General features: G+C 41.3%; 1 protein-coding gene across 3 annotated transcripts in view; it reads right to left on the bottom strand.

Annotated features, from left to right (window-relative positions):
- Positions 1–25,721, bottom strand: part of AREL1 (apoptosis resistant E3 ubiquitin protein ligase 1) — a 62,953-nt gene that overhangs the window by 35,806 nt on the left and 1,426 nt on the right. For all 3 annotated transcript variants that reach the window (XR_005837664.1, XR_005837665.1, XM_008699721.2), the window contains exons 2-5: positions 9,984–10,298; positions 5,023–5,083; positions 3,471–3,697; positions 2,344–2,581 (exon numbers count right to left, since the gene is read on the bottom strand). Coding sequence is in view for 1 of the 3 variants with exons in the window: in XM_008699721.2 (XP_008697943.1) it covers positions 2,344–2,581; positions 3,471–3,697; positions 5,023–5,038 (481 nt within the window). In the remaining 2 variants the exon portion in view is untranslated. The remainder of the gene's footprint in view (positions 1–2,343; positions 2,582–3,470; positions 3,698–5,022; positions 5,084–9,983; positions 10,299–25,721) is intronic.

Genomic DNA, 25,721 nt, shown 5'->3' with positions numbered 1-25,721 from the left:
GGAATGTAAAATGCTAAAGGCACTCTGGAAAAGAGTTTTGCAGTTTCTTAAAAATACTAAGTGTGGGGACGCCTGGGTGGCTCAGTTGGTTAGGCATCTGCCTTCGACTCAGGTCATGATCCCAGGGTCCTGGATCAAGTCCCCCAGCAGGCTCCTTGTTTAGTGGGGAGCCTGCTTCTCCCAGGGCCGCCTGCCACTCCTCCTGCTTGTGCTCTCTCCCTGACAAATAAATAAAATCCTTAAAAAAAATACTAAGTGTGTAACTACCATACGACCCAGAAATCATATTCCTGGGCATTTACACTAAAGAAATGACAACGTATGTTCACACAAAAGCCTGTGCATGAATTCTCTTAGGTTTATTCATAACAGCCCCAAACTGAAAACGACCCAGGTGTCTTTCAACTGGTGAATAGTTAAACAAACTGTGGTACATTCGCACTGTGGAATACTGCTCAGAAATAAAAAGGAACCAACTACTGGTACACTCAACAACTTAGTTGAATCTCCAGGGAATTAGGCTGAGTGAAATATAATTTCATTTATTAAAGATTTTTTAAATTGTATTTATTTGAGAGAGAGAGCGCACACAAGTGGGGGGCGGGAGGGGCAGAGGGAGAAGCAGACTCCCTGTGGAGCAGGGAGCCCGCTGCAGGACTCCATCCCTGAACCCTGGGATCACGACCTGAGCCAAAGGCAGATGCCTAACCAACTGAGCCACCCAGGCACCCAATATAATTCCATTTATATGACATTCTTGAAATGTCATTATAGGAAATAATAGAAATGGAGAACAGATTAGTGGGCGGCCAGGGGTTAAGAAACAGGTGGGTGGGGGAGGGAAAATGTGTGGCTATAAAAAGGCAACATAAGGATCCTCATCGTGATGGAAATGTTTTATACCCTGACTGTATCAATGTCAGTAACCTGGCAGTGATACTGTACTTTAGTTTTTTAAGATCTCGCAACCCTTGGGGGAAACTGGGTCAAGGGTACACCAGATCCCTCTGTTATTATTTTTTTAAACTGCTGGACATTCTACAATTATCTCAAAACGAAGAGTTTAATTTTAATTTAAAAATAAAAGACTGATACATATGGTAAGGCAAAACTGTTCACCACTGGTGGCAAAGAGGTGGGGTGATGATAATTCCCGTGGAAAGGAGTCTGAGTGAGTCACTGAAGTAAAGGAGGAGATACATGCAGAGCGACACGGCTGGGAGCCACCTTGTCCACAACCTTCCACTATTAGAAAAGAAAGAAAACTGAGGACCGGGCAGGCAAAGATAGACAAATCTTAAGGCTCCTCTTCTTATCGTTTGACTCCAAACATTCCCAAAGTCCTCTCATTTCTGTGGATACCAACCTGCCCAGTGCTTAATGACACCCTCCAAAGGAAGCCAATTGGGGCAGGGCACACAGAGAAGACAGGATCTTAACACACTAAACAGATTCGCTGCAGAATCAGAAGGCAGAGATTACACCTGGAGGCTTCAAAGTCAGTGAGCATCTATTATCTGGCATAAAGGATATGAGTGGGGTTAAAAAGTAAAGACAGAGGCCTCAACTCTTAGATATTGGCAGCTGGGGCAGACATTCTGCCATAAGAAGGAAAACACGTATGGGCAGTAAGGGTGGAATTAGGGCCAAGGGGCTTTTCCTTGAAAAGATTTAAAAAATCAGAAGAATGTATCTTTTGTCTATTCTGGCACCCTTACCCCTTAAGAACTTATTACGCTGATGACCCAGCAATTCCATTCCTACAGAAATAAAACCATATGTCCACATAAGAACTTGGACACAAAGGCTCACAGCAGAATTATTCACAGCAGCCAAGGGTGAAAACAACCCGAATGTCCATCAGCTGACAAATGAGTAAATAAAAGGTGGTATAGCCACACAACAGAACGTCGTTTAGCAATAAAAAGAAATGAAGTACTGATTCATGCTATAGCATGAATTAAACTTAAAAGCATTATGCTAAGTGAAAAAGGTCATGTGTTTTATGTGTTTTATGACTACCCTTATATAAAATGTCTGGAGTAGGCAAATCTACAGAGTAGATAAATGGTTACTTAGGGATGGGGAGGTTTGGGGGAAATGGAGAGTGACTGGTAACGGGTACTGGATTTCTTTCTGGGGTGATGAAAATGCTCTAAACTGACTGCAGTGCCAGTTGCACAACTATGAATTTTTAAAACCATTTAACTGTATATCTTAACTGGATGGATGATGTGGCATGTGAATTAAATCTTAATAAAGGTGTATGTTTAAAAAGCAAGAAAGAAAAATACAGGAAGGAAGGGATGGAGAAAGGGAGGAAAAAAAGAAGAAAGAACATACCAGGCTGGAAAATCTTATAGTAGGGACTGTAGGCCACGTTTAATCCACCAAGCTTCACTGAGATCTCGTAACGCCCCGCCCTGCGCACAGTGAAGGCCACCTTGACCACGTTGGAACTGGGTTCCTGGAGGACTTCCTGGGTCACTGGAATTTCCACTGCCAGCTCGACATGAGAGATGTGAACTCTCAGTCCCACAGGCCGATGTGCCGGGAAAGGCTGCCCGTTCTTGTAGAATAACTGTGGTGGGAGATGAGGGGTGCTCATTAGTAAGCAGAAGCAAAAACCATTTCCCACCTAACTCAAGAGAGTGTGGGGAGGGAGGAGGGAGCTGGCAAATCCCAGTAACCACTGTCCCTACAGTCCTGCACACAGACACAGAGAGAAATACCACACCTCAGAGAAAACATTAAATCGTGAACAAATTCTTAACTTGTTCAGAAGACAGGGATAAAATATACTGCTGAATCCATTTCAACCTGACATTTCTGAACTGCAAATGCTGTGCCCTCTGCATACCCGGCCCTTCTTATTATATTATCGCTGCTAACCCAAATGTGAAGGTAAGTCAGTGGGTACCACCGGCACCGAGTGAGCTAAGGTCCCAGGCAGGGCTGGGGGAGGAGGGATGGGCAGGCAAACTTTTCTATAAAGGGCCAGAGGATAGATATTTTGGCTTTGTGGGTCATACCCAGCTACTCCACTCAAGTGTGGTTAACTACTCAAGTGTAAAAGCAGCCACAGGCAATACAAGAAGATGAATGGGTGTGGCTGTGTTCTAATAAAAGTGTATTTACAGACACAAGAGGTGGGCCTGATTTGGCCCCTCAGGCCATAGTTTGCCAACCCCCAATCTATAACACCTATTCTTTCTGGTGATATTTTTCTTCTTTTGAAAAAGTAACATTAAGCTTTATCCATCTTCAAAGCTAAGCATCTACTAAACCAAAATGATAGAGAAATTTGTGACCCTTCCAGATAGTAACAATTACTAAGTCCCTGGGAATGGCTGAAAAATAAGGAAACATGTTAACATTCCAGGCCAGCACTACCAACAGACTGAATGGGGCTCTGGAAACCAAGTGATTCAGAAAACCCAACGGGTATGGAGACAGAAACATTCCCTTACATGCACTCGGAAGGCCATGCTGTGGCCCACCTCATAGGGGTCCTTCCAATCCCAGGAGACTTTGCAAGACCGGGGATCCAGGTAATTTCCCCGCACGTAGTCATAAATAGTCCGGTCCCCTCTGCGCTCACGGTCCTCATTCTGGAGGAAGCTGACTACGCGTGCGGCAAGCTCAAAGAGGAACTTAATTGTGAAGAAGAATGCAACCACAGACACTGTGATTCCACCTATGTAAAAGAGAGAACACATATACCACCTGCCAGTTACACATTATAGCTTCTCATTGTGGAAAAGGCCAGTCATCTCTCAAAAATTAAAAGAAGTCAGGATGAGAGGTGCCTGGGTGACTTAGTCGGTTAAGCATCCACCTTCGGCTCAGGTCATGATCCCAGGGTCCTGGGATTGAGTCCCGTATCGGGGAGAGGATGGAGCCTGCTTCTCCCTCTCCCTCTGCTTGTGCTTGCTTGCATGTGCACTCTCTCTCTCTTTCAAATAAATAAATAAAATCTTAAAATAAATAAATAAAGAAGTAAGGATGAGAGAACAAGACTTCCAAAGAAACACTGTATTGGGCCACTACGTCTGTGGGTGAAGAGAAGAACTTCAAAGATTTTATTTATCTATTTATTTATTTATTTATTTATTGAGCATGCGCAAGCAGCAGGAGGGGCAGAAGGAGAGGGAGAGAGAATCTCAAGCAGACTCCGCACTGAGCACAGAGCCTGACACAGAGCTTGAGCCCATGACCCTGAGATCATGACCTGAGCCAAAACCAGGTTAGATGCTTAACTGACTGAGCCATCCAGATGCCCCAAAGAGAGGAACTTCTATACCAGTGGTCAGAAACTACAGGCTAAATCTCATCCACTGCCTATTTTTGTAAATCAAGTTCTATTAGAACACTGCCCCACCTATTCATTTACATATTGTCTAGGGCTGCTTTTGCCCTAAACCAGCAGAATTCAGTAGTTATGACACAGCCTGTATGGCCTGGGAAGCCGAAATATTTACTCTATGGACCTTTACGGAAAAAGTCCACCAACCCTGGTTCTATACTGCAGGCCACATAGAATGCCCACTCCCCAGCTCCCTGCATGTGCTAGGCCCTCACAAGAGTCCTAAAAAGAATGTGAATTCTATTCCCTGCATTTGAAAGTCTTCCCCTCTCTTGTCCACTTGGCAAAAGCCCTCCCCGATCCTCACCTGCATTAGGAGTTCCCTCTTCTGGGCTCCCTCAAACTTCTGCATATTCACCTATTATAGTCCTTCTCCCCCTTGACCATCTCCCTATTCATGTTATGAACTTCTTGAAGGCAGATTTTTGCCTTATTCGACTTTGACTCGGCAGGAAACAGTGTCTGGCACGGACCAGAATTACTCAATAAATATTTCCCAAATGAGTGAATTCCACTGCCAACTCTGTGAAGGTACATTCTGGCACAAGTAGAAATATTTCTAAGTCTATTTTCAAGGGGAAAGGGATAGGCAGGGAGGCAAAAAGGATGTAGCAACCCTAACAAAAAGATAATGAAGAGTTCTTTCCATAACATACCAATAACGTAAAACATCAGGTCCCTTCAATGCCGACGGACAGCCGAGGATCACAGCTGCAGCTGCAAAAGAAAACCTATTTAGTTTTTTCTCCAACTCTTCTTTACAGTCATCTCAGGGAGAGACAAAGAACATATGGCTTGAGTTGACTGACTCGAGCCTTACTATCCCTGTCCTCTCTCTCCAGCCTGACAAGTGCCCTATGACAAATTTCAGTGAACAGTGACTGCATCACTCCTAAAGACTTCCAGTCTATGACCACCCTTGGAATGCCACAAACACTTGCTTTAGTGCTAATTACAAAATGCAATAACATGGCTTTCATCTTCTTAGATCCAGGGCTGCAAGACAGTCTCCCTCCCCCCATGCAAAGTAGTGCTAATTAACATAAGCAAAGAGGATAATGGAATCACTTTCCCCTTCTATTTGCCTTCTGGAAGTAATTCATCTGAGTGGAAGTAGTTGTATCAAATGTGGATTTTTTGAAAGCAAGTATCATTATCATCACGTTGGCATTATGTAATTAAAGTGAACCACGGGTCATCCCAATAATAAACAGTGGGCATGTGAAGTCATTTTTGCTGTTACCACTCAAGACAACAGGTCCTGTGGAAGAGGAGCTCAGCAGAAAGGCCAAGGACAGAAACAAAAGGAGGAGACTGCATTTCTCCTAAGTGATGCCTGTCAAGGTCAGAACAATTCAAATGGGCCAGAGTTTGAGGGGAAACTTCCACTGTTATTAAACTTGCTTCCAGAATAAGACTTCAATCGTTGTTACTTGTTTGAACCACCCAAGGTATTACCAAGGAAAAACGCAATGTACATTGGCACTGGTATCTTATCACGGAGTTCTGACTTTAGTATAGGCTGTAAAAGCTCTCCATTCTACAGTGCAGTGAATTCATGCTTTTCGAGTCAATGCATATAAAGGTTATCAACATTAGCTCAAACCAGCAGCTTTTATCAGCACTAGAATATTACTTAGAGACAAGACAGCTGAAAATTTCTAGGTTCAAATGTGGGAGGGACCAAAACAAGTTTTGGGTTTTGTTTTGTTTCGTTTTTTTAAATAGGATATGCTTTTATATCTAACTATACTGGAAAAATTTAAAAGGGAGACAGAAAATGGCCATTAGTTCCTCTGATAGCAACAATATACCCAATGGAATCCACAGACAGTAGGTAATTTGAGGGATGAGCACGTCACGTTTCACAGAAATCCCTATTTAGACTGGGGTCTAAAGTCCTACTAGAAGAGAAATCCACACAGGGAACATTAGCACAGTCAATAGCCATGGATTCGGCTCCTCCCAGTAGGGTCTATGATAAAGAGACAATATATAGAACCCGAATTTGGGATCACAATTACTGAGCCTCCTTCCCAAACAAGTATCTCATCTCCTGGGACCTTATGCCGAAAGCTGCTTTCACCTCTCAAAAAAGCATCTGTCTGCACCTTACAGGATGCAGATGACTTCCTAGATGACTTGCTAGAACCCAGGCTGGCAGTTTAACTGTCTGAAGTACTCCCTCAGCTGGATGTCATCCAATCTGATCCTGGACATGAAAATCTGGTCTTTAGCAAAGTTCTAACACTCGGCAGAAAATAAAGTGTATGTGGCTGATGTTACAGGACTTGTGGTCTCAAGTCTCTTACTCCTTGGAAGAACAAGAGCCATGCCTGATTTATGGCACATATCATGAGGGCCGGGAAAAGTCCCATGCGCTCTCTCTGACAACTACAACCTTTTCTGGGAGAGGCAGTGGACAAGCAGTAAGTAGGAGGCCTGCAGACCAGTTCCAAGGCTGCAAGTGCGTGACCTGTCCAGGCTTCAGAATTCTCCTTGCTATAAAAAGAGTTGGGGCTTAGTCATTTCTATGGCGCCGTCTCCTTTAGTGTGGTAGGACTTCAATCTAACTCCCCACAGCCATCAGGACTCGAAAATCAAATAGTATAGCCAAGAGGACAATACAGAGAATGAGGGCATGGACTCTCTGGGTTCAAACCCACTCTCTGCCACTCACAGTGTGACCATGGACAATTTATTTCATCTCTCTGGAGACAGTCGGTTTCCTTATCTGTCAAATGGGGTATATCTGCCTGTACCTCGGAGGGGTGTCTGTGAGGATGAAATGAGTTAACACATGTGAACAGCCTAGAATAGTGTCTGGCACACAGTGAATTGTCAGTCTGAATTATTATTACACTTATTACCAGTCGTGGTAGCAGCATCACTACCCCTTTGTGTCAGAGCCAGTAGGAAACTCTGGGAACCTCTCGACTGGCCCACACCTTCTTCAATGGGAAATGCATCAGAGCTACAAAGCACGTGGCTTTTCTTACTCTACTTCAGATCTCTGCCTACATGGGAGTTCTTCATACGGTTCTAATTTTAAGACCACAGATTTTTATGAAGAAGAGTTCAAATTCGTCCTAAAATAATTCGTCCAACAAATAACTGGGTACCTACTTAACATGCCAGGTGCTGGAGGAACCGTGGTGAACAGCCACAGTCTCAGTCCACATGAAGGGCCGTAACGAGCTCAACCCTGCTGAGTCCTTGTCCATTTTTCCCCATTCACTTATTTCTCAAATAGTCACCACTGATCTAGAACACCCAGACTTTTTCCAGTAGGTCAAGTCTACATTTCTACCCCAATTCCCTTTATTATTTAAAACTCAGCATACCTACTACTACTTTTTTTCCCAAATGACTCTCCTCTCTTCTGGAGACCTCCTTGTGGCCAGGGAATGAGCTCTGTCAATTCACTACCCCTTGATCGGACCTTTACAAAGTATCCCACTTCTCTACAATGGCTCTCAAACCCTCCCCGACAGTGTCTACTCATCTCTCAACTGGTCACATTTTGAATTTGCCTTCCTTCTACATTCTCCGCCCGTCTTGTTCCCCTTAAAGGCTGTCACAAATCTTCCTATCTTTGTCACTCAGACCACTTTTATTCCAGATTTCACTTCCAATCTGTTAGTATTTTCTGTTCTCCTCCTGACCCCGGCAAGGCTCTCTCAGCTCTGTCTCCACTCCCATCCCCAGCCACAGCGTTCCCCTTGGCCACATCTCCCACAGTACCTCGTTTTCATCCACTTGAGTCCTTTCCACCTTTAGATCTAAGCCCTGAAACGTCCCATCTCCATGCTTTGCAGAAGTCACTTCCTCTGCCTAGACTATCCACTCCCCTCTCATGCCTCCATCCATGGGAACCCAAAGTCTAGGGAAAATCCTGTCTCCCCTCCCTGAAATCTTCCCTGAGCCTCAATTTAGAAATTCCGTCCCTCCTCTGAATTCTCACATAACTTTATTATTTGTCTTATAAAAGTTATATCCTCTTTCATTTTAGTCCCATGTTTGTTTTATTTTCCATTTCAGAGTAGTAAATAACATGAGGCAAAGACTAGTCTTCAAAATTCTCCACGGCATCCAACATAATTGCATATAGTAAATGCAATAAATATGAATGAAATACCTGAACAGACAGGGTCCAATGTCTGTTCTTTCCTTTGTCCAGAATGCCTAAGGATCAGGAATTTTCCAGATGGGACCTCCTTTCCGATACAGTTTTTAAAGACTTCTCTAAGTGGCAGTATCTTCATGTGGGCCAGGGGTTATAAACTCTTCAGACCACAAGTTTACCAGTTTATTGCAGTTCTGCAAGTCTGTACCAAATACCCACAACCACAGTCATGGGTTCTTATGCCTGGCATGGTATCTGGTTTTATGGTTCTATCTTCCTTATCTTGAGCTTTTATTTTTCTATAACGGTTTCTATAGCACCCTCCACTTTCTGCTGCTCACGCTTCTTCTTCATAAAATTATTTTGGAACTCTTCCCCCGTCTCCTTCAAGCACAAAGAAGCAGTACGTTAAGCATCTGCCATACTAATCCATGACATTCAGCTACACGAGTATTTTGTTTCCAAGTTCATCTCTTTAGTGTCTTGCTCTTATACAATTCAGCAAACTGTGACACTCTAAGCTAGCAGAATAACAGTAGTAGCAGCAAAGTAATATTCACTCCCTACCCTTACTGAGCCACTTATGGTAGGTGAAGCACTAAGTGCTTATGTGTGTTAGCCTAAGTAATTGTCTCCCTAACAACTTGGTAAAATAAACACTATTATTCTCATTTTACAGATTAAAACACACACACACACACACACACACACACACACACACACACAAAAGCTGGGCTTGGAAAGTTAACTTGCTGAACATCTCCCAGCTGGTTAAGTGACAGAGCTGAGACTCCAGCCTATGCCTAACTCTGAAACCCAATGTTCTAAGCCTCATACAACACTAAATCATGACAAAGAATGGAGTCATAGCGATAGTGAGGTATTTGGGAACAGGAAAGGTGAAAAAAAACAGGTAGAAGAAAGAATGAAAAACATTACTTAATCTTACTGTGAGGAGTCCCACCATGAGGTTAAAATTAGCAAAATAAATGCTTATGGCCCTTTTTAAAATCTTTTGAAATAAAAATAAAGCATGACAAAGGAAAATGGAATGCAGTACCAATTATCTAATGCAGAAATATCACTTGCTTACTAAAAGATCCCGGGCAAGTTGCTTAATACTACAGCACTTTGGCTCACATTACCTACAAAAGGCGGGGGAGGGGGAATACTTGAAAGTGCCTGCCTCAAGGGAATGTTAGTTGACTAACATAACATAGTCTCAAACTCTGCTTTTTCAGGAGTCTAAAGATTCGAAATTACAATATTAAATAAATTTCCGCACTGACATTGAAGATCAGTCGTGAAAAAGTCATTTCCCAGAAACAGAATATTGATTTCTTCATCCTCAGAGGTGTTCCAGGGGTGGGAAGGAGGAGGGGAGATCCATTCTAATCACAACTGTGCACTTCAACAGCTATCGCTTGCTGAAAAGGCTTAGGAACTGGTCTCTGAGTCCATGTTCTGTATTCCAATAACAAGTGGTCTTACCTTTAAACGAGGGCCCATGTTCTGAGAACCAAGTGGAGCACTCCTATTCACCGAAGCAGGCGACTTTTGGCACCATTCACCTTGTCCTCCAACGTCCACAGGAAAGAAAACTGCTGCAAGGTCAACGGAAAGTGTCTGTCCATCAGACATTCATTGAGGATGTGTCACAGAGGCAGAGGGTCAATATTTCTGGAACGAACTGGAGGAATTCCAGGGTGGAGAAATAGAGCCCAAAAAGCTATTATCCTGGACTTCTCTCTAGTGCAGGGTGCAACTGACTGCCAAAGGATGCATGTGTTCTCTTGTCCCGGGATCCTACCCAACAGAGAAAAAAAGGGTCATGGAAGAGGTTTTTAATTTCTGAAAGAGAATGCCCAGAGAACAACAAAGAGGAGAGAGAGAGGACGGGCAGAGGAACTCTGGGGCCCTAAAAATGAGCGAGGCCTGGGAAACCTGGACCAAGCTTTCCCAATTAAAACTCCACAAAAAAAGGCAAGTGGCAATCACACTGCCTGAACTGTATCACTCCCCAAAAGGAAGCTCCAGCACTTCAGTCGATTCTAATCCTTCAAGGGAAGCAACTAGGGCACAGATTTAAAGAGTGAGCCTTGGGGCGCCTGGGTGGCTCAGTTGGTTAAGCGTCTGCCTTCGGCTCAGGTCATGTTCCCAGGGTCCTGGCGTTTAGCCCTCCATTGGGCTCCCTGCTCACTGGGGCGTCTGCTTCTCCCTCTGCCCCCCCCCCCGCTTGTGCGTGCTCTCTCTCCCTCTCTCTCTCTCCAATAAATAAAATCTTTAAAAAAGAAAAAAATAAAGAGTGAGCCTCCTCACTACCACATGCCCAGTTCCAGTTTAATGGGGCTGGAGCACAGGGTCTGGGAATAGGGTGAAGAAAAATGAGACCACAGGATAGGCAGGGCCACATTACAGAGGGCCTTAGAAGCAATCAAGGTAATACTCCGTTGGAAAGGGAAAACCACCAAAAAGCTTTGAAACCTAACCTATCTTCCTAGGCAGTCTGCTCCCTTTGCGCCCATGTCTGCATTTCCAAGACACGGTGAAACAACACTGATTTTATTTTTTAAATAGCAAAATTTACTTTTCTGAGTGGGGGAAAAAAGTCTGTGAACTTTCAAGATAAAGTCACTAAGTAAAGTCTAGTAAAGTCAGTGTGTAACTGAAAGACATTCATAAACTAAACATAGCAGAAAGGGGGGTTTATGACAAAGGATACACGAACAGCCCCCATAAAACAAATGAGAAGAGACTACCCATCACTGAACAAAAAGAGATGCTCTTTCCACATGGTGGGAACTGTGCTCAGTGCTTCATATATGTTAACTCACAACCCCAGGACACAAGTAAAAGTATCCCTATTTTAAAACAGATGAGGAAATCGAGGTACTTTCTCAAGATCATGCCCCATAAGTAGTAGAGGTGAGTCAAACTCAGATAACCGGGACCCAGAATCCATGCTTTTTAATGACTGCCCGACTGCCTCCCTACCCTGGGAAACGAAGAAAGAAAACCCACAAAGCTAGTAAGAACAGCAGAATGGAAGGAGTGAAGGCCAGCAGATCAAACAAGTTGGCAAACTTTTATAATTAAAAATAACCAAGTATATGTATGTATTTTAAAATATGGTGATAGAATTGCCAAGTACATGAGCCAAAAGCTGGATCAACCAGCAACTGGAACCAGCTTCAAGGATCCACAAACAAGATAAGAGTTATATAAACTATAGGAGCTCCATTAGAATGCTATCTAAGTATTAAAAAATGACACCTTTTAAGGAATAATGAAAGAAATTTCTCACAAATAAAATGCTAAATAAAAGACAAGCACAAAATTATTTACATAGCATGCACCCAATTTTTAAAACATTACATTACATAAACAAGGCTAGATGGAACAACATAAAAATATCAATAGTCATCTCTTGGTGTTTGGAATTATAAATAATTTTTATTTTCTACCCGTAGCTTTCAGTGTTTTCTAACTTTTTAAAAAATTTTTTATTATGTTATGTTAATCACCATACAGTACATCATTAGTTTTTGATAGTGTTCCATAATTGTTTGCCTATAACACCCAGTGCTCCATGCAGTACGGGCCCTCCTTAATACCCATCACTGACCTAGCCCATCCCCCCACCCCCTCCCCTCTGAAACCCTCAGTTTGTTTCCCAGATTCTTACTGATGTAAGAACATACTAAAAGTTTCTATTTCTGGAGAACAAATAACTTTTGGGGAGAAAAGAGGCAAGTTATCCTTTTTTCAAATAAGGAAAGAGTATAAAAAATTAGCTAAAAATAATAGAATATACTGAAATTTTATTTCTATTCATTATGATCTTAGTGGGTCTCCAGCCCTGTAATCAGCTATTTGGTTATTAAATTAAATAACTCCTAGTTCTTTTTTTAAATAATGGTTTTTAAAGAAGGTTTATTTATTTATTAGAGAGCGAGAGAGAGGGGAGGGGCAGAGGCAGAGGGAGAGGGAGAGGGAGAAGCAGACTCTCTGCTGAGCAGAGAGCCAATGCAGGGCTCAATCCCAGGATGCTGGGATCATGACCTGAACCGAAGGCAGATGCTTAACTGACCAGGAGCCCAAATAATTCCAAGTTCTAACATCATTTTTACCGCACCCCACCGTGAACAACCATGCCTAGCCCTGACTATGCTTTATTCAGTGTCTCTAGCAAGCCTGAAAATTCAACTCAAGCACCAACCCCCTTCCTGGTCCACTTCTCAGACCCCTCGGAGGATTGCTTCCATGCCACGCAGAACCAATCACTTGCTCCTCTGTGATACTCCTGTGCTGAAAATACCTCTATTATAGCATTTATTACTCCATATCGTGCTTATTTGTTTATACAGTAGTCTCTCCTAATGAATTCTGGCATCTCTTAGGACACTGCCTGGGTCTTACTCATCTTTGATTCCCAGTAGCTAGTATGTTGTTCAGTTTATCTCAGTCTGTACTTGGTAAGTGCCCCCAAGAGATTCCTACACACATTAAAATCTGAGAAGCTTGGTCTAGGCTCTAAGGCAGCCCCTTGAGAAGTGCCCCGATAGTCTGTATTTCTAACAGGCTCACAGGGAGCGTTGATGCTGTTGGTCTGCAGATCATGCTTTCGGGAGCAAAGGTCTAAAGCAGGAGCTGGCAAACTACAGCCTGTAGGCCCAATCCAGACAGTCGGCTGCTTTTTTTAAAAAAAGGATGAACACAGCCAAGTTCATTCGTTTACATATGGTCTGTGACTGCTTTTGCGCTACAAGAGCAAAGCCGAGTAGCTGCAGAGACTTATGGTCTACAAAGCTTTCCTAGCTGACCCTTTACAAAAAAAGGTTTACCACTCTCTCGCATAGAGGTCTCAGTCTTAAAGCTACCTAACTGCTTCGTATAAATGAACTCATTTTTATAAATAAAAAAAAAAAGCATAAAATCATTTTCTCCCAGTTCTCCTGTCCCCTCTTAGGAAAAGAGCTATAAAACTGGCAACATTATGCAAATATTTCTCCTGGCTAATTTCAACTGTTATTTAAAAAGTTTTATGCCTCCCATACCCCAAAGTAGGAATTTTATACAATCATTTCCCAAAGTACATGTTTCCTACAATTATGCTTGCATTTCATCAAGGCTACAATTTCCTAAAACCAGTACCTCGGGGACCAATCCCAGGTTCCTAAAATTATTACAATACATATTACTGACTCAGCGTCTCCTTTTAAAATGCTATTATAAAAAGCCATGAAAAAAAGGATGTGAAAGTCCACTTTGGAATTCTGGTGAAGAAAGAAAAGGAGCAGTGGCAGCGCACAGTCACCCAACCATCGCCCACGGAGTCCCATAAAGAAAGACAAGACAGAAGAAAGATGCTGGCTTTCAAAGATAGAGTCTTCGGGATTCTCTATACAGACACACCAGCCACAAGTCCAGGAAAATCAAATTTAAAAAACCAAATCATTCAATTAACAAAAGGTCCACAGTTTAGAGTGATCTAAGGAGGTTCCAAGAAATAAAGTGCACCATCAGATACTTTAGATTATTAGTTTATGTTTTCCTTTGCTAATTTCAGCCTTGGTTTTTTCTCCCCCAAATCCCACCATAAGAGACTGCCCTCCCCCCTCAAGTTTATTCTCTTGAGATATTTATACAGTTGTGTATTCCTGCTATCTCAGTTAAGCCAAGTTATACGGTTTTCATTTATATTCTTTCCTCATCAGTCAGCCCCTCCAGTCTCTTAATCATTCCTGTGGGTCTTCTGTGAACTCTCTCCAGCTGGTCCCCGGCGATCTGGTAATGAGGTGCCTCCAACTGACTGCAGCCTTCCAGGAATAGCCTCGTTAGAACAAAGATGAGCTCACCCTCCTCAGTTCCATGACATAATACTCCTGCGTAGACAATCCCCCACATCACAGCAAGCTAGCATACTGCCATATTAGACTGCAACCCTGTTCCGTGCCTCCCGGATTTGGGCATTAGGGCAGGCCGATGTGCTGGAAGCCTGAGGATAAATGGCACAAGTTCCCGCAGCAACTATTCACTAGAGGATGAGGTGAGTGGGGAGAAGAAGGTATTTTCACCATGAAACACTCATAGGTAATAAAACAGAATGCAAAATTGGCATGAATTTCTAAAGGTAAAACATGGGCATATTCAAAATATGCAGATACTTGATACCTGAGGCAGAGAGGGTGCTCGGGGCTCTGCTCCCAGGCCCCAAGGGGTTACATGCCCAGGATCCTCTACCTTGAGAGGTACTTGAACTGAAGTCTGAAAGGCACTACAATCCCCACTCAACATATGGTTTATTACCCCACTACCACCCATCCCATATACTCACAATTCAAATAAAATTCTTTTTTCTGCTATGTCCCCCCATCCCTGGATATCTGTATTTTCTTCTGGCCTAACATAATTTGCCAAAACACTGTGTTTTAGCAAATTCACTGTATTTCACCGGCTGTAATCCACCAACATCTTCAGGTTCTTCTGTAAGGTTCATTAATTCATCTCATATTTCTTGAGCATTTGCTGTCTGCCAGACTGTGTGCTAAAAGTTAAGGTAACAAGGATAAATGAGACAGGGTCTTTTCTTAACTTTGATGAACTCAGTCCGAAGTGGGAGATCGGCAAGACAACGTGGCAAGTACCACAAAAAAAAAAAAAAAAAAAAAAAAAAAGGAATACACGATGTGTGGAGGGCAAAGGAAGGAGAAAGGTTAACTTTGCCTGAGAGTGGGGAAGTACTGACAGGAGAGACAACAGAGCTTTTAACTTAAGACTGAGCAGGCATTCGCAAGGCAGAAATAAAAGCGCTAGGAACCTACGCAGGAGAAAAATAGCATCAGCCAAAGTTGAGTCAAGAATGGGAGTGATGAAAAAGGTCAGCATTATGAAAGCCAAGTGTTTAGAAAGACCACCTGGGGCCAAACTAGGGTGACTGATTCTCAGCACGGTATGGTGTAGTACCCAGGAGTATGAATCTTACTACTGAGTGATTTGGGACAAGCTACTTCTCTTCGATTGCCTCCGATATAAAATGGAGGTGTACTCAAAAAAGGAGGGAATGCAGCTGCTCTTGAGAGCAAGACGTGGAGTGTCAAGAAATGACTGGGTGAGGCTGGAAACTGGCCCCAGGTGACCTGGCAGGAGTGCCTCATTAGATACGGCTTTATATGCAAACCAGGCTGCTGGTTGCCGGCTTACGATGGTGGTTTGTGTCTAGGCCACGATGGCAGCCCAACCTGCAGGAAATTAGGAAGAGGGCACTGAGTGTACCTGAGGGACTAACGGGTTTTCCGGAGAAATCCTATTTGGAAACAACCACAGCAACAATCCAAAATACCAAGCCTTCTGGTTTTTTCTCAAGAACGATGACAACGCAAATTTACCTTTACCGAGAACTCACTATGTGCCCGCACCGTTTGAAGTGCTTCCCATATTATCTCACTTAACTCGCAGCAACCACATAAGTACCTATACTGTTATCCATGCTTTATGAATTAGCCACATGAAGCACACAGGGCTAAAACAACTTGCCCATTGTCACCCAGCTGACAAATGAAGGCGCCAGGCAATGTGATTCCAGAGCCTACACTCTTAACCAGGAATACAGACGTGTCAAGAACCCAAGAAAGAAAAAAAAAGATTCTTGGAATAGGAAGAATGAAAGCTCAACAAATACTTAACCTGGAAATTTAAAAGGAATACGACTCCATTTTAGACTTTAAGCAATCACAACCAAAAAAACTCAGGAGATGTTTTTTAACTAAGGGAGAAAGAGATCACACATTTTAAAAGGAGAAAGACATCACAAATTTTAAAAGAGACTCTGAAAAGGACAACGGATCAATCAATGGCTGAGAGTCAAGATAAGAGGATGCTGGTCCAAGGGAGCAGAAAGGCAGTGGCCGCAATGTGGAGGGTGAGGGGCGGGGGAGGCTAGAGTACGCATCGTTTCCCAGTTAGAAGCAACAGGATTAGTGACCTGTGAGGTCAAAAAGATAAAAGAGACCAAGAAGCCAAGGACAAATGGGGATTTTCTACGCTTGGGAGCCTGGATGAATGGTGGAGGTGAATTAAAGAGGCAGAGCCAATGCGTAGGGAAAGATACAAGTACAGAACTAAGGTTGAAGTGTCTATGAGATATCCAGGTAAATATATTCACAGGACAAATGGAAATAAACATCTGAAGCTATGGAGATACCACTATCCTGCAGGCAGTTAAAAGACAGGAAATGAAAAAGGACTGCCATGCAAAACAAGCAAATCAAGAAAATGACCAATTATAGAACCGTGAGGGGATCAACCTTAAATGTACCCCCACCCCCAAAAGGAGCTAGCAAAGAGTGAAAAGGAACAATCAGAGACGAGGAAAAAACTGTATAAGTGGTTTACTGCAGGCAAAAGGAAGTGAGTATTTCTAGAAACTGTGAGTGGTCACAGTATTAGAATCAGTAAAGACTTAGGCCAGAGTGGGGAATTCAAAATCAGCCCCCAGGGTTTTTTCCTTGATTATTTGGAACTCTGATTCTCTGATCAAGTACCTTCAAATAAAATGTGTATCTTATTTCTACCTGTTCTCATTAATAATAAAAGTCTTAGCCTAAACTTGACCCAACTTGATAACTAGTAAGCTCTTTGCAACTCAGTTCAGGGATACTGATTATTTCACAATTATTTTAGTGCCTATAACAAATTTAGATCTGAATTAATCTGAATCTAGTCTCTAATCCTGCATAAATCACTGGCAAAAGAAAAAAAAATCTTCCCCAAATCAGCTTTACTGAGGTATAGCTTATATACAGTAAAAGTCACCAATTTAAAGTAAACAATTATGGCTTCCACAGTTGTATACGGCTATGATACAAAACACAATCAATACAGAACCTTCGTCACCCCAAAGTTTCCTCATGATCCCCTTGTGCGACCACTGATATACTTCCTATCACTAGTTTTGCCTTTTACAGATGCCAAACAGCATCATATACAAAATGTAGTCTTTTTTTTTTTTTTAAAGATTTTATTTATTTATTTGACAGAGATAGAGACAGCCAGCGAGAGAGGGAACACAAGCGGGGGGAGTGGGAGAGGAAGAAGCAGGCTCATAGAGGAGGAGCCTGATGTGGGGCTCGATCCCGTAACGCCGGGATCACGCCCTGAGCCGAAGGCAGACGCTTAACCGCTGTGCCACCCAGGCGCCCCCAAAATGTAGTCTTTTGTGTGTAGCATGTCTTCCACTTAGCACAATGCATTTTAGATCCATACATGTCATTACATGTAGCAGTACTTCATTCCTCTTTACTGCTGTGTAGTAGTCCATTATCTTACAATTTCTTTACCCATTCACCAGTTGAAGGACATTTGGTTCTATCCAGTTTGGGGCTATTATGATAAAGTTGCTATGAACATTCACGTGTAAGTCTTGTGTGGACCCATGCTTTTATTTCTCTTGAGTAAAAAGCTAAGAGTGAGATTGCTGGGTCATATTATAAGTATATATTCAACTTATAAGAAACTGCTACACTGTTTTCCAGAGCACCTGTATCATCTTCCATTTCCACCAGCAATGTATGGGAGCTCCAGTTGTTCACAGCTGCCAACACTAGGTATTGTTCATCTTTTAAATGTTATCATTCTAGAACAATCCAACCACCTGTAACAATTGTAAACATTTATGCATCCAACATGGGAGCACACAAATACTTAAAGTAGTTAACAACAAACATAAAGAAGTAATCAATAATAGTATAATAGTAGAGGACTTTAACACCCCACTTACATCAATGGACAGATCGTCCAAAAAGAAAATCAATAAGGAAACAGTGGCTTTGAATGACACACTGGACCAGATGGGTTTAACAGATATATTCAGAACATTCCATCCTAAAACAGTAGAATACACATTCTTTTCAAGTGCACATGGAACATTCTCCAGAACAGATCACATATTAGGCCACAAATAAAAGTCTCTCAACAAATTCAAAAAGATTGAAGTCATACCATGCATCTTTTCTGACTGCTATAAAACTAGAAATCAACCACAAGAAAAATTCTGGGAAAAGCATAAATACATGGAGGTTAAATAACACACTACTAAATTTTACCCATTCTAAAAGGTGTAAAGTGGGGGCGCCTGGGTAGCTCAGTTGTTAAGCGTCTGCCTTTGGCTCAGGGTGTGATCCCAGGGTCCTGGGATCGAGTCCCGCATCAGGCTCCTCTGCAGGGAGCCTGCTTCTTCCTCTCCCACTCCCCCTGCTTGTGTTCCCTCTCTCGCTGGCTGTCTCTCTCTCTCTGTCAAATAAATAAAATCATAAATAAATAAATAAATAAATAGTGTAAAGTGGTCTCTCACTGTGGTTTTATTAGCATTTCCCTAAAGACTAACAATATAGAGTATGCTTTCATGTGCTTATTGACTATTTGTGACACTTCTTTGGTATCCAAATCTTTTGCATTTTTTAAAATCAAGATGTTTGTCCTCTTACTACTTAGTTGTTCGAATTCTTTATCTATTCTGCAAACAAGTCCTTACTAGATATGTTTGACAAATATTATCTGTGGTTTAACATTTTCTTAACAGTGTTATTTAAAGAATAAAGGTTTTTCATTTGATGAAATCCAACTTAAAATTTTTCTTCTTTTATAGTTTGTGTTTTTTATAGCCTAACTCGAAGACACAAAGATTTTTCTTCCAGAAACTTTATCTAAAAGTTTCACAAATCTGGGGCGCCTGGGTGGCACAGCGGTTAAGCGTCTGCCTTCGGCTCAGGGCGTGATCCCAGCATTATGGGATCGAGCCCCACATCAGGCTCCTCCGCTATGAGCCTGCTTCTTCCTCTCCCACTCCCCCTGCCTGTGTTCCCTCTCTCGCTGGCTGTCTCTATCTCTGTCGAATAAATAAATAAAATCTTAAAAAAAAAAAAATTCAAAAAAAAAAAAGTTTCACAAATCTCCTGTTAAAATTTTTTTAACAAGAAAACACATGAAAAGATGCTCAACATCACTCATCATCAGGGAAATGCAAATCAAAACCACAGTATCACCTCGTACTAGTCAAATGGCTAATATAAAAAAGACAAGAAATAACAAATGTTGGTGAGGATGCGGAGAAAAGGGAATCCTTGTGCACTGTGGGTGGGAATGCAAACTGGTGCAGCCACTGCGGAAAAGAGTACGGTGGTTCCTCAAAAAATGAAAAGTAGCGGTGCCTCAGTGGTGCAGTTGGTTAAGCATCTGACTCTTGATTTCAGCTAGGGTTCAGGTTCATGAGATCAAGTCCCGTGTCGGGCTCCGTGCTCAGTCTGCTTCAGATTCTCTCTCCCTCTCTGTCTGTCCCTCCCACTCGTGTTCGTTCTCTCTCTCTCTGTCAAATAAATATCTTTCAAAAAATTAAAAATAGAACCATATGACCCAGTAATTCCACTTCTGGGTATTTACCTGAAGAAAATGGAAATGAATTCAAATAAGATCTATGCACCCCTACGTTTACTGCAAAATTATTTACAATAGCCAAGACAAGGAAGAAACCCAAGCGTCCATCAGTAGATGAATGGATAAAGAAGATATGGTGTATATGTATATATGTGCATACGAATGTATGTATACATGTATATGCATAAGTACACATACATATACATACCCCATCAAGAAGATACAGTGTGTGTATATGTATGTATATGTATATGTGTATATACACATTTGAAGAAATTCATAAATATGTATATAAGTATATATAACGAAATATCATTCAGCCATAAAAAAGAACGAAATCCTGCCATTCACGGCAACATGGATAGACCCCTAGAGGGTATTATGCTAAGTGAAATAAGGCAGACAGAAAGACAAATACCATATAATTTCACTTATATGTAGAACCTACAAAACAAAACAAACAGAAATAGATTCATAAATACAGAGAGCAAGCTGATGGTTGCCAGAGGGGAGGGGTGTGGGGGATGAGGTACAGACTTCCAGTTACAAAACAAATTAAGTCAAAGAGATGAAAAATATGCATAGGGAATATAGTCAATAATACTATAATAAGTTTGTGTGGTGACAGATACTAACTATACTTACAGGCATTTCATAATGTGCATATGATGTGTACCTAATACATATATAATATTGTATGTCAACTATACTTTAATAAAAAGAATTTTAACAAGAGTTTTTTAAGCTCTTGCATGCCCTTTATCTCATTAATTACTCAGTTTTATTATTGCTTTGTTTCTTTCAAATTCAACTCCCCACATTAGCAAGCAGCACTTCAGTTACAGTCTGTTTCAGAATTTGGAAAGATTTTTATCTCTTAACAGACTTCCCCCTACTCTTTAACCTAATAACTGCATTTCTAAATGGAGTCAATGTTTCAGTTCCTCAGTTCTCCTCAAACTGACATAAACCTTCTGGATGGACCCCTGATGCTGGGTCTTACAACAACAACAAAATTCCAAAACCCAGAGTGTGCACCTGCAGGTTAAGCCAAGGACAATGAACTACTTGCACGTCTAGTTTTGAAGAGCAGCTTTTATAAGATCACTCTCATCTGAGAGGAGGCTAGAAACCATTACCTTATCATTCACTGGTTAAAGAAAAGTTAGGCTTATAAAGGTGAAGCTGACAGCGACAAAAGTAATTCTACATTTCTTCATGCAATCTGGACTCTCTCTGTGGCACCATTCTCTTTAAAACAAACCAGAGTTCATCAGACTTGAAACGAAGAGGACATATAAAAGCACAGTTTAGATTCAACTGCCCCCTGGAACAGACTTTGCCATTCTCCGCATAGTTCACAGAAAGGAGGAGAAAGGGATTCAAAGCTAGTGCGAGCAAAACAGGGAAACAAGGGTCAACTTATCATTGCTCATTTCGTAATTTCCTGGGACGTCTGGGGAAAAACAAAATAGAAAAACTGACTGATCTATGCCCTGTTGCAGTCTTTCATCTACGTCAAGAAAACAGCAGCTTCAATTTACAACTCTCTCCTAACGTGTTTTTTTCTATTTACCACACAGAATCCGCTGTGCCTGATCCACAGAATCAGGACAGGCCCCCGTGTTCCCAGGCCACGCAGCTTTTATGCTTAGGTGACCCTGGGCCACTGAATCTTGGCTATAACAGGAAAATTTTAAAACGAATTCCCTGAATCTGACAAGCCGTCTCCCTCAATAAGTCTAGGAAGGTGTTATTTCATTAACTGTGCCTGAAGTGGCAGGCAAACGGCCAGATCTACAGCCCAGTGGGATGAAACTGGAATCGTCACACATGCACTTAAAAGCTAACAAAATTTCTACCTCTACAGCCATCTATCCTACCGTTATTTTTAAAGAAAATAATTTATTTACATCAGAAAAAAAGAGCCATCTTAAATGAGTATTTCATAGTTCAGATTCCAGGAAGAAAAACCCGACTAGACACAGAAATGGCAAACTGAGATGGCTCAATGTGAAGGAGAAACTCAACACTTACATAGTATGTAAACAAACCTTCAGTTGACCTAATAATCAATGTTACCAAACAAGATCTATGAATTTCTTCAAATGTGTATTAAAAACCTTTTAGAAACTTATGTTGAACCCTGAGGTTTCCAAAATGAGTAAGATGGTTCCTGACTCCTTAAAAACATACAGTTTCTAACAGAAGACAGATAAGTAAACCAATTGGTGATAGTTCTCTATAGTAAGTCTATGAAGTGAGCACATGGTGTTAGTGGAGCCCAGGAAGGGCCCCTCAATCAGGATTAGCTCTTAGCTTCTCAGGAAACTTCGTATCAACCCCTGGGAGCAAAGCCAACTTTTCCACTGAGTTACCAGTATTTGGGGAATTAAGGGGGTACAGAACACTACCTACACAGTACTGTCTATTCTCATGGCCAATGACTTCCTCTCTTCAGCAATGATCAGAGGGGATTACTGAGTCACATACATGGCAGAGAAGAAGCTCACTGGAAACCCCAACCTATTTATCAAAATTGCACATGGTCTAAATACAATGTGGTATCCTGGTTTGGATCTTAGAAAAGAAAAAGGCTGTTAGTGGAAAAACTTGTAAAATCCAAATAAAGTTGTAGTTCAGCTAATGGTAGGCATTGTACCAAAGTTAATTTCTTAGATGTAACAAACGTACCATGGTTATGTAAGATGTTAACATTAGGGGAAGAACTGGGTGAAAGACATACAGGATCTCTCTCTACTATCTTTGCAACTTTTCTATAAATCTAAAATTACTCCAAAATAAAATGTGATTTAAAAAAAAAATTACATCTGGTTCCCCACTTTACATTCTCATCCTCCCCTAGGATTCTGATCATGCTGCCCTAATCCCTACCCAATCCAGGTAATGCTTGGTTAAAACACTTTTCTCAAATCCTTTTCAATCTTTTTATTATAAACCATTTACGCAGACCAGCTGGGTTTCCTTCTTCACCAAGACAGGAGAAACTAGATAATACTTGAGAGGTTTTAACTGTTTTTTCTTCTTTACCGCATACACCAGGGATATCCTTGGAGTGGAACCTCTCTAGATGGACAAAAGACAGGTTAAAATAACCTGGGCTGGATCTCTGGATAAGAGCAAGGGGACCCTGCCGCAAACGTATGTTGTATATTATTAGACTACCTTTACCTGATCTCTGGCCAAAAAGGATAATGAGTAGGAAATACAACGAACAGATGTTGACTACTAGCATCTCACCACCAACAGGCAAACTGCACTGAAATGATGCTGCAGCTAGAAGCTCCGAAAAATGTGGCGCAAGTTCTTCAACTATCCAAGGTAACAAAAATTCATATTAAAGTCATATAGTGTGGGGCGCCTGGGTGGCACAGCGGTTAAGCGTCTACCTTCGGCTCAGGGCGTGATCCTGGCGTTATGGGATCGAGCCCCACATCAGGCTCCTCCACTGTGAGCCTGCTTCTTCCTCTCCCACTCCCCCTGCTGTGTTCCCTCTCTCGCTGGCTGTCTCTATCTCTGTTAAATAAATAAATAAAATCTTTAAAAAAAAATAATAAAGTCATATAGTGTGGTGCCTGGGTAGCTCAGGCAGTTAAGTGTTCAACCTTTGATTTCGGCTCAGGTCGTGATCTCAGGGTTGTGAGATCAAGTCCTGTGTCTACACTAGGTGTGGAGCCTTCTTGAGATTCTCTCTCTCTCTCTCTCTCTCTCTCTGCCCTCCCCCAATTAAAAAAAAAATCATATGGTACTGTTCAATTCAGGCTAAATAACAAAACATATATTTACCAAGACTGTTTGGTTTCGGATAACTAAATGAATACTCATCTCTATTAAACCATAACTTGTAGAACAGGCTTCAAGAATCCCACCAGGAAAACATCATGGTGATGTAACACCATACCAAGACGTCAAGCATGTGTGTTCATGCCCCCCCCCAGAGACACATGTGCACACGTACATACACGCAAACTGCAACGAGACTAAACGACCTCAAAAGTTTGAAAACTACTAAATAAAAGAATATTAGTGAAAGCTAAACATTCACGAACGCTTCAAAGAAAAAGAAACCAAAGAAAGATAAATTGAAATTTAAACCTAAGCTCTTTAATGACTAAAGTCATTGAAAAAGTAAAATGATATACTAGAATCCATTAAGCTCATTAAGTCTGATTTGTTATATGGTACGTTGTAATATTAGATATATATTAACACAACAGTACTCCGACCTGGACCACTTCCACAAAGATGAACAGGTAGAATAACTCCTATGAAAGAGTTCAATTTGCATACCTCTGTTGAATGACCTTACCATAATTTATCTGTTCACAAGTCTATCTCCAATACAGGCCTGAGCTCTTGAAGAGTAACTAGCACACTGCCTAGGGCAGAATGGGCCCTTAATACATGCTGTCTGAATGAGTGAACATGCAGCAGTAATGTACCTTTGAGGTATCCTTACAAGCCATTTGGTATCAACACCTTAGGAGCAGAACATGCTGTATACCATGTTACACATTTAGGAGGCAGTCAGGTTAACTGAAAAATAATTAATAGCAATTAATGCTGGGGAAAAAAACTCATCACATGAGACATAAAAAGAAGTGTAAAAACTGTAACTTGAAAATGAAGAAAATATCTGTGAATTAGTTTTCTTCCCTGAATGGCCACAAAAGTCAATCTACCTTTAACTTTCTAACATTGAAATACAAGAGTTTTAAAAGAATCTTTCATTATCCATAATTTTATAAAGAAATTTGTTATTAACTTAAATTGGTAAGGAAGACCAATTAGTGAATGGAATGAAGTCCAAGCCCAATTATGTGTTCAAAACTGTGGGTTGAATGCCTTAAAAAATTCTTTCTCTTCAAGACTGCAGAAAAATACAAAACAACCCTCTTGACTGCTGAGAAGGACTAAAAGTATTTCTTTTTCTCACAAGTATGTAATCAAAAGCAATTACTTTCTGCTCCCACCCAACACAAAGCAATACCATCTCCCCCCTCCCATCACCATCAAAACATGCTACCCAGCATCTCAGTACTTTAATCTTAGACTACAAGAAAGTCAGATTGCAATAAAATTACAATTCAACAAAAACATTTTTCTAAGTGTGTTCTCATTTCCTGTGGTGTTCCTACACTAATTTAGCTCCCTCTCAAGTATTAACAAACAACAAAACAAGAAAATTCTCAGAATAGGTATTACAAATTACTTGTTTTTTAAAAAAATTACTATTGTTCATGGATTCCAAAATTCATGGTACATATTAGCAGGAGAGTGTTTTTTTGTCAATGGCTGAATTTAAATGCAAATTACTATTTAATTACATGCAATTTTCCCTCTGACCCTACCTATAATACTGGTCAGCATTCAAATGTTTAAAATAAACTACTGGTCATGTTTACTTTAAAAGGTTATTGCCTAATCACCAAGAGGTTCTAATGCATCGAAAAAGTGGTAGCTCTCAGCTCTAGCCATGATGCAGTTTGCAGACAAGCTGTCTCGAAGAGATTAGGAACTTCTAGTGACCACAAACGGGGAAAAGCAGAAGGCACATACGTTATCTGTAGATGGGTCAATAATAAAACTGTTTCAACATCAAAAACTCAGAGCCTACAAAATCAGATATGTGAAGTACAAAGTTATCTAAATGCCTGCAAGACAAAAAGAAAAAGGAGAAGAAGGAAGAAAAGTCTGTCTATACACAAGTCAACATGAGAAATCATCCTACAATTGAGCTTTTCAAGAACTGAAAACCTTACAAGGTTCTTGGAGATA

Source organism: Ursus maritimus, unplaced genomic scaffold, assembly GCF_017311325.1.
Source record: "Ursus maritimus isolate PB19 unplaced genomic scaffold, ASM1731132v1 scaffold_25, whole genome shotgun sequence".
Lineage (NCBI taxonomy): Eukaryota > Metazoa > Chordata > Mammalia > Carnivora > Ursidae > Ursus > Ursus maritimus.
This window is presented reverse-complemented; position numbering and strand designations above follow the sequence as displayed.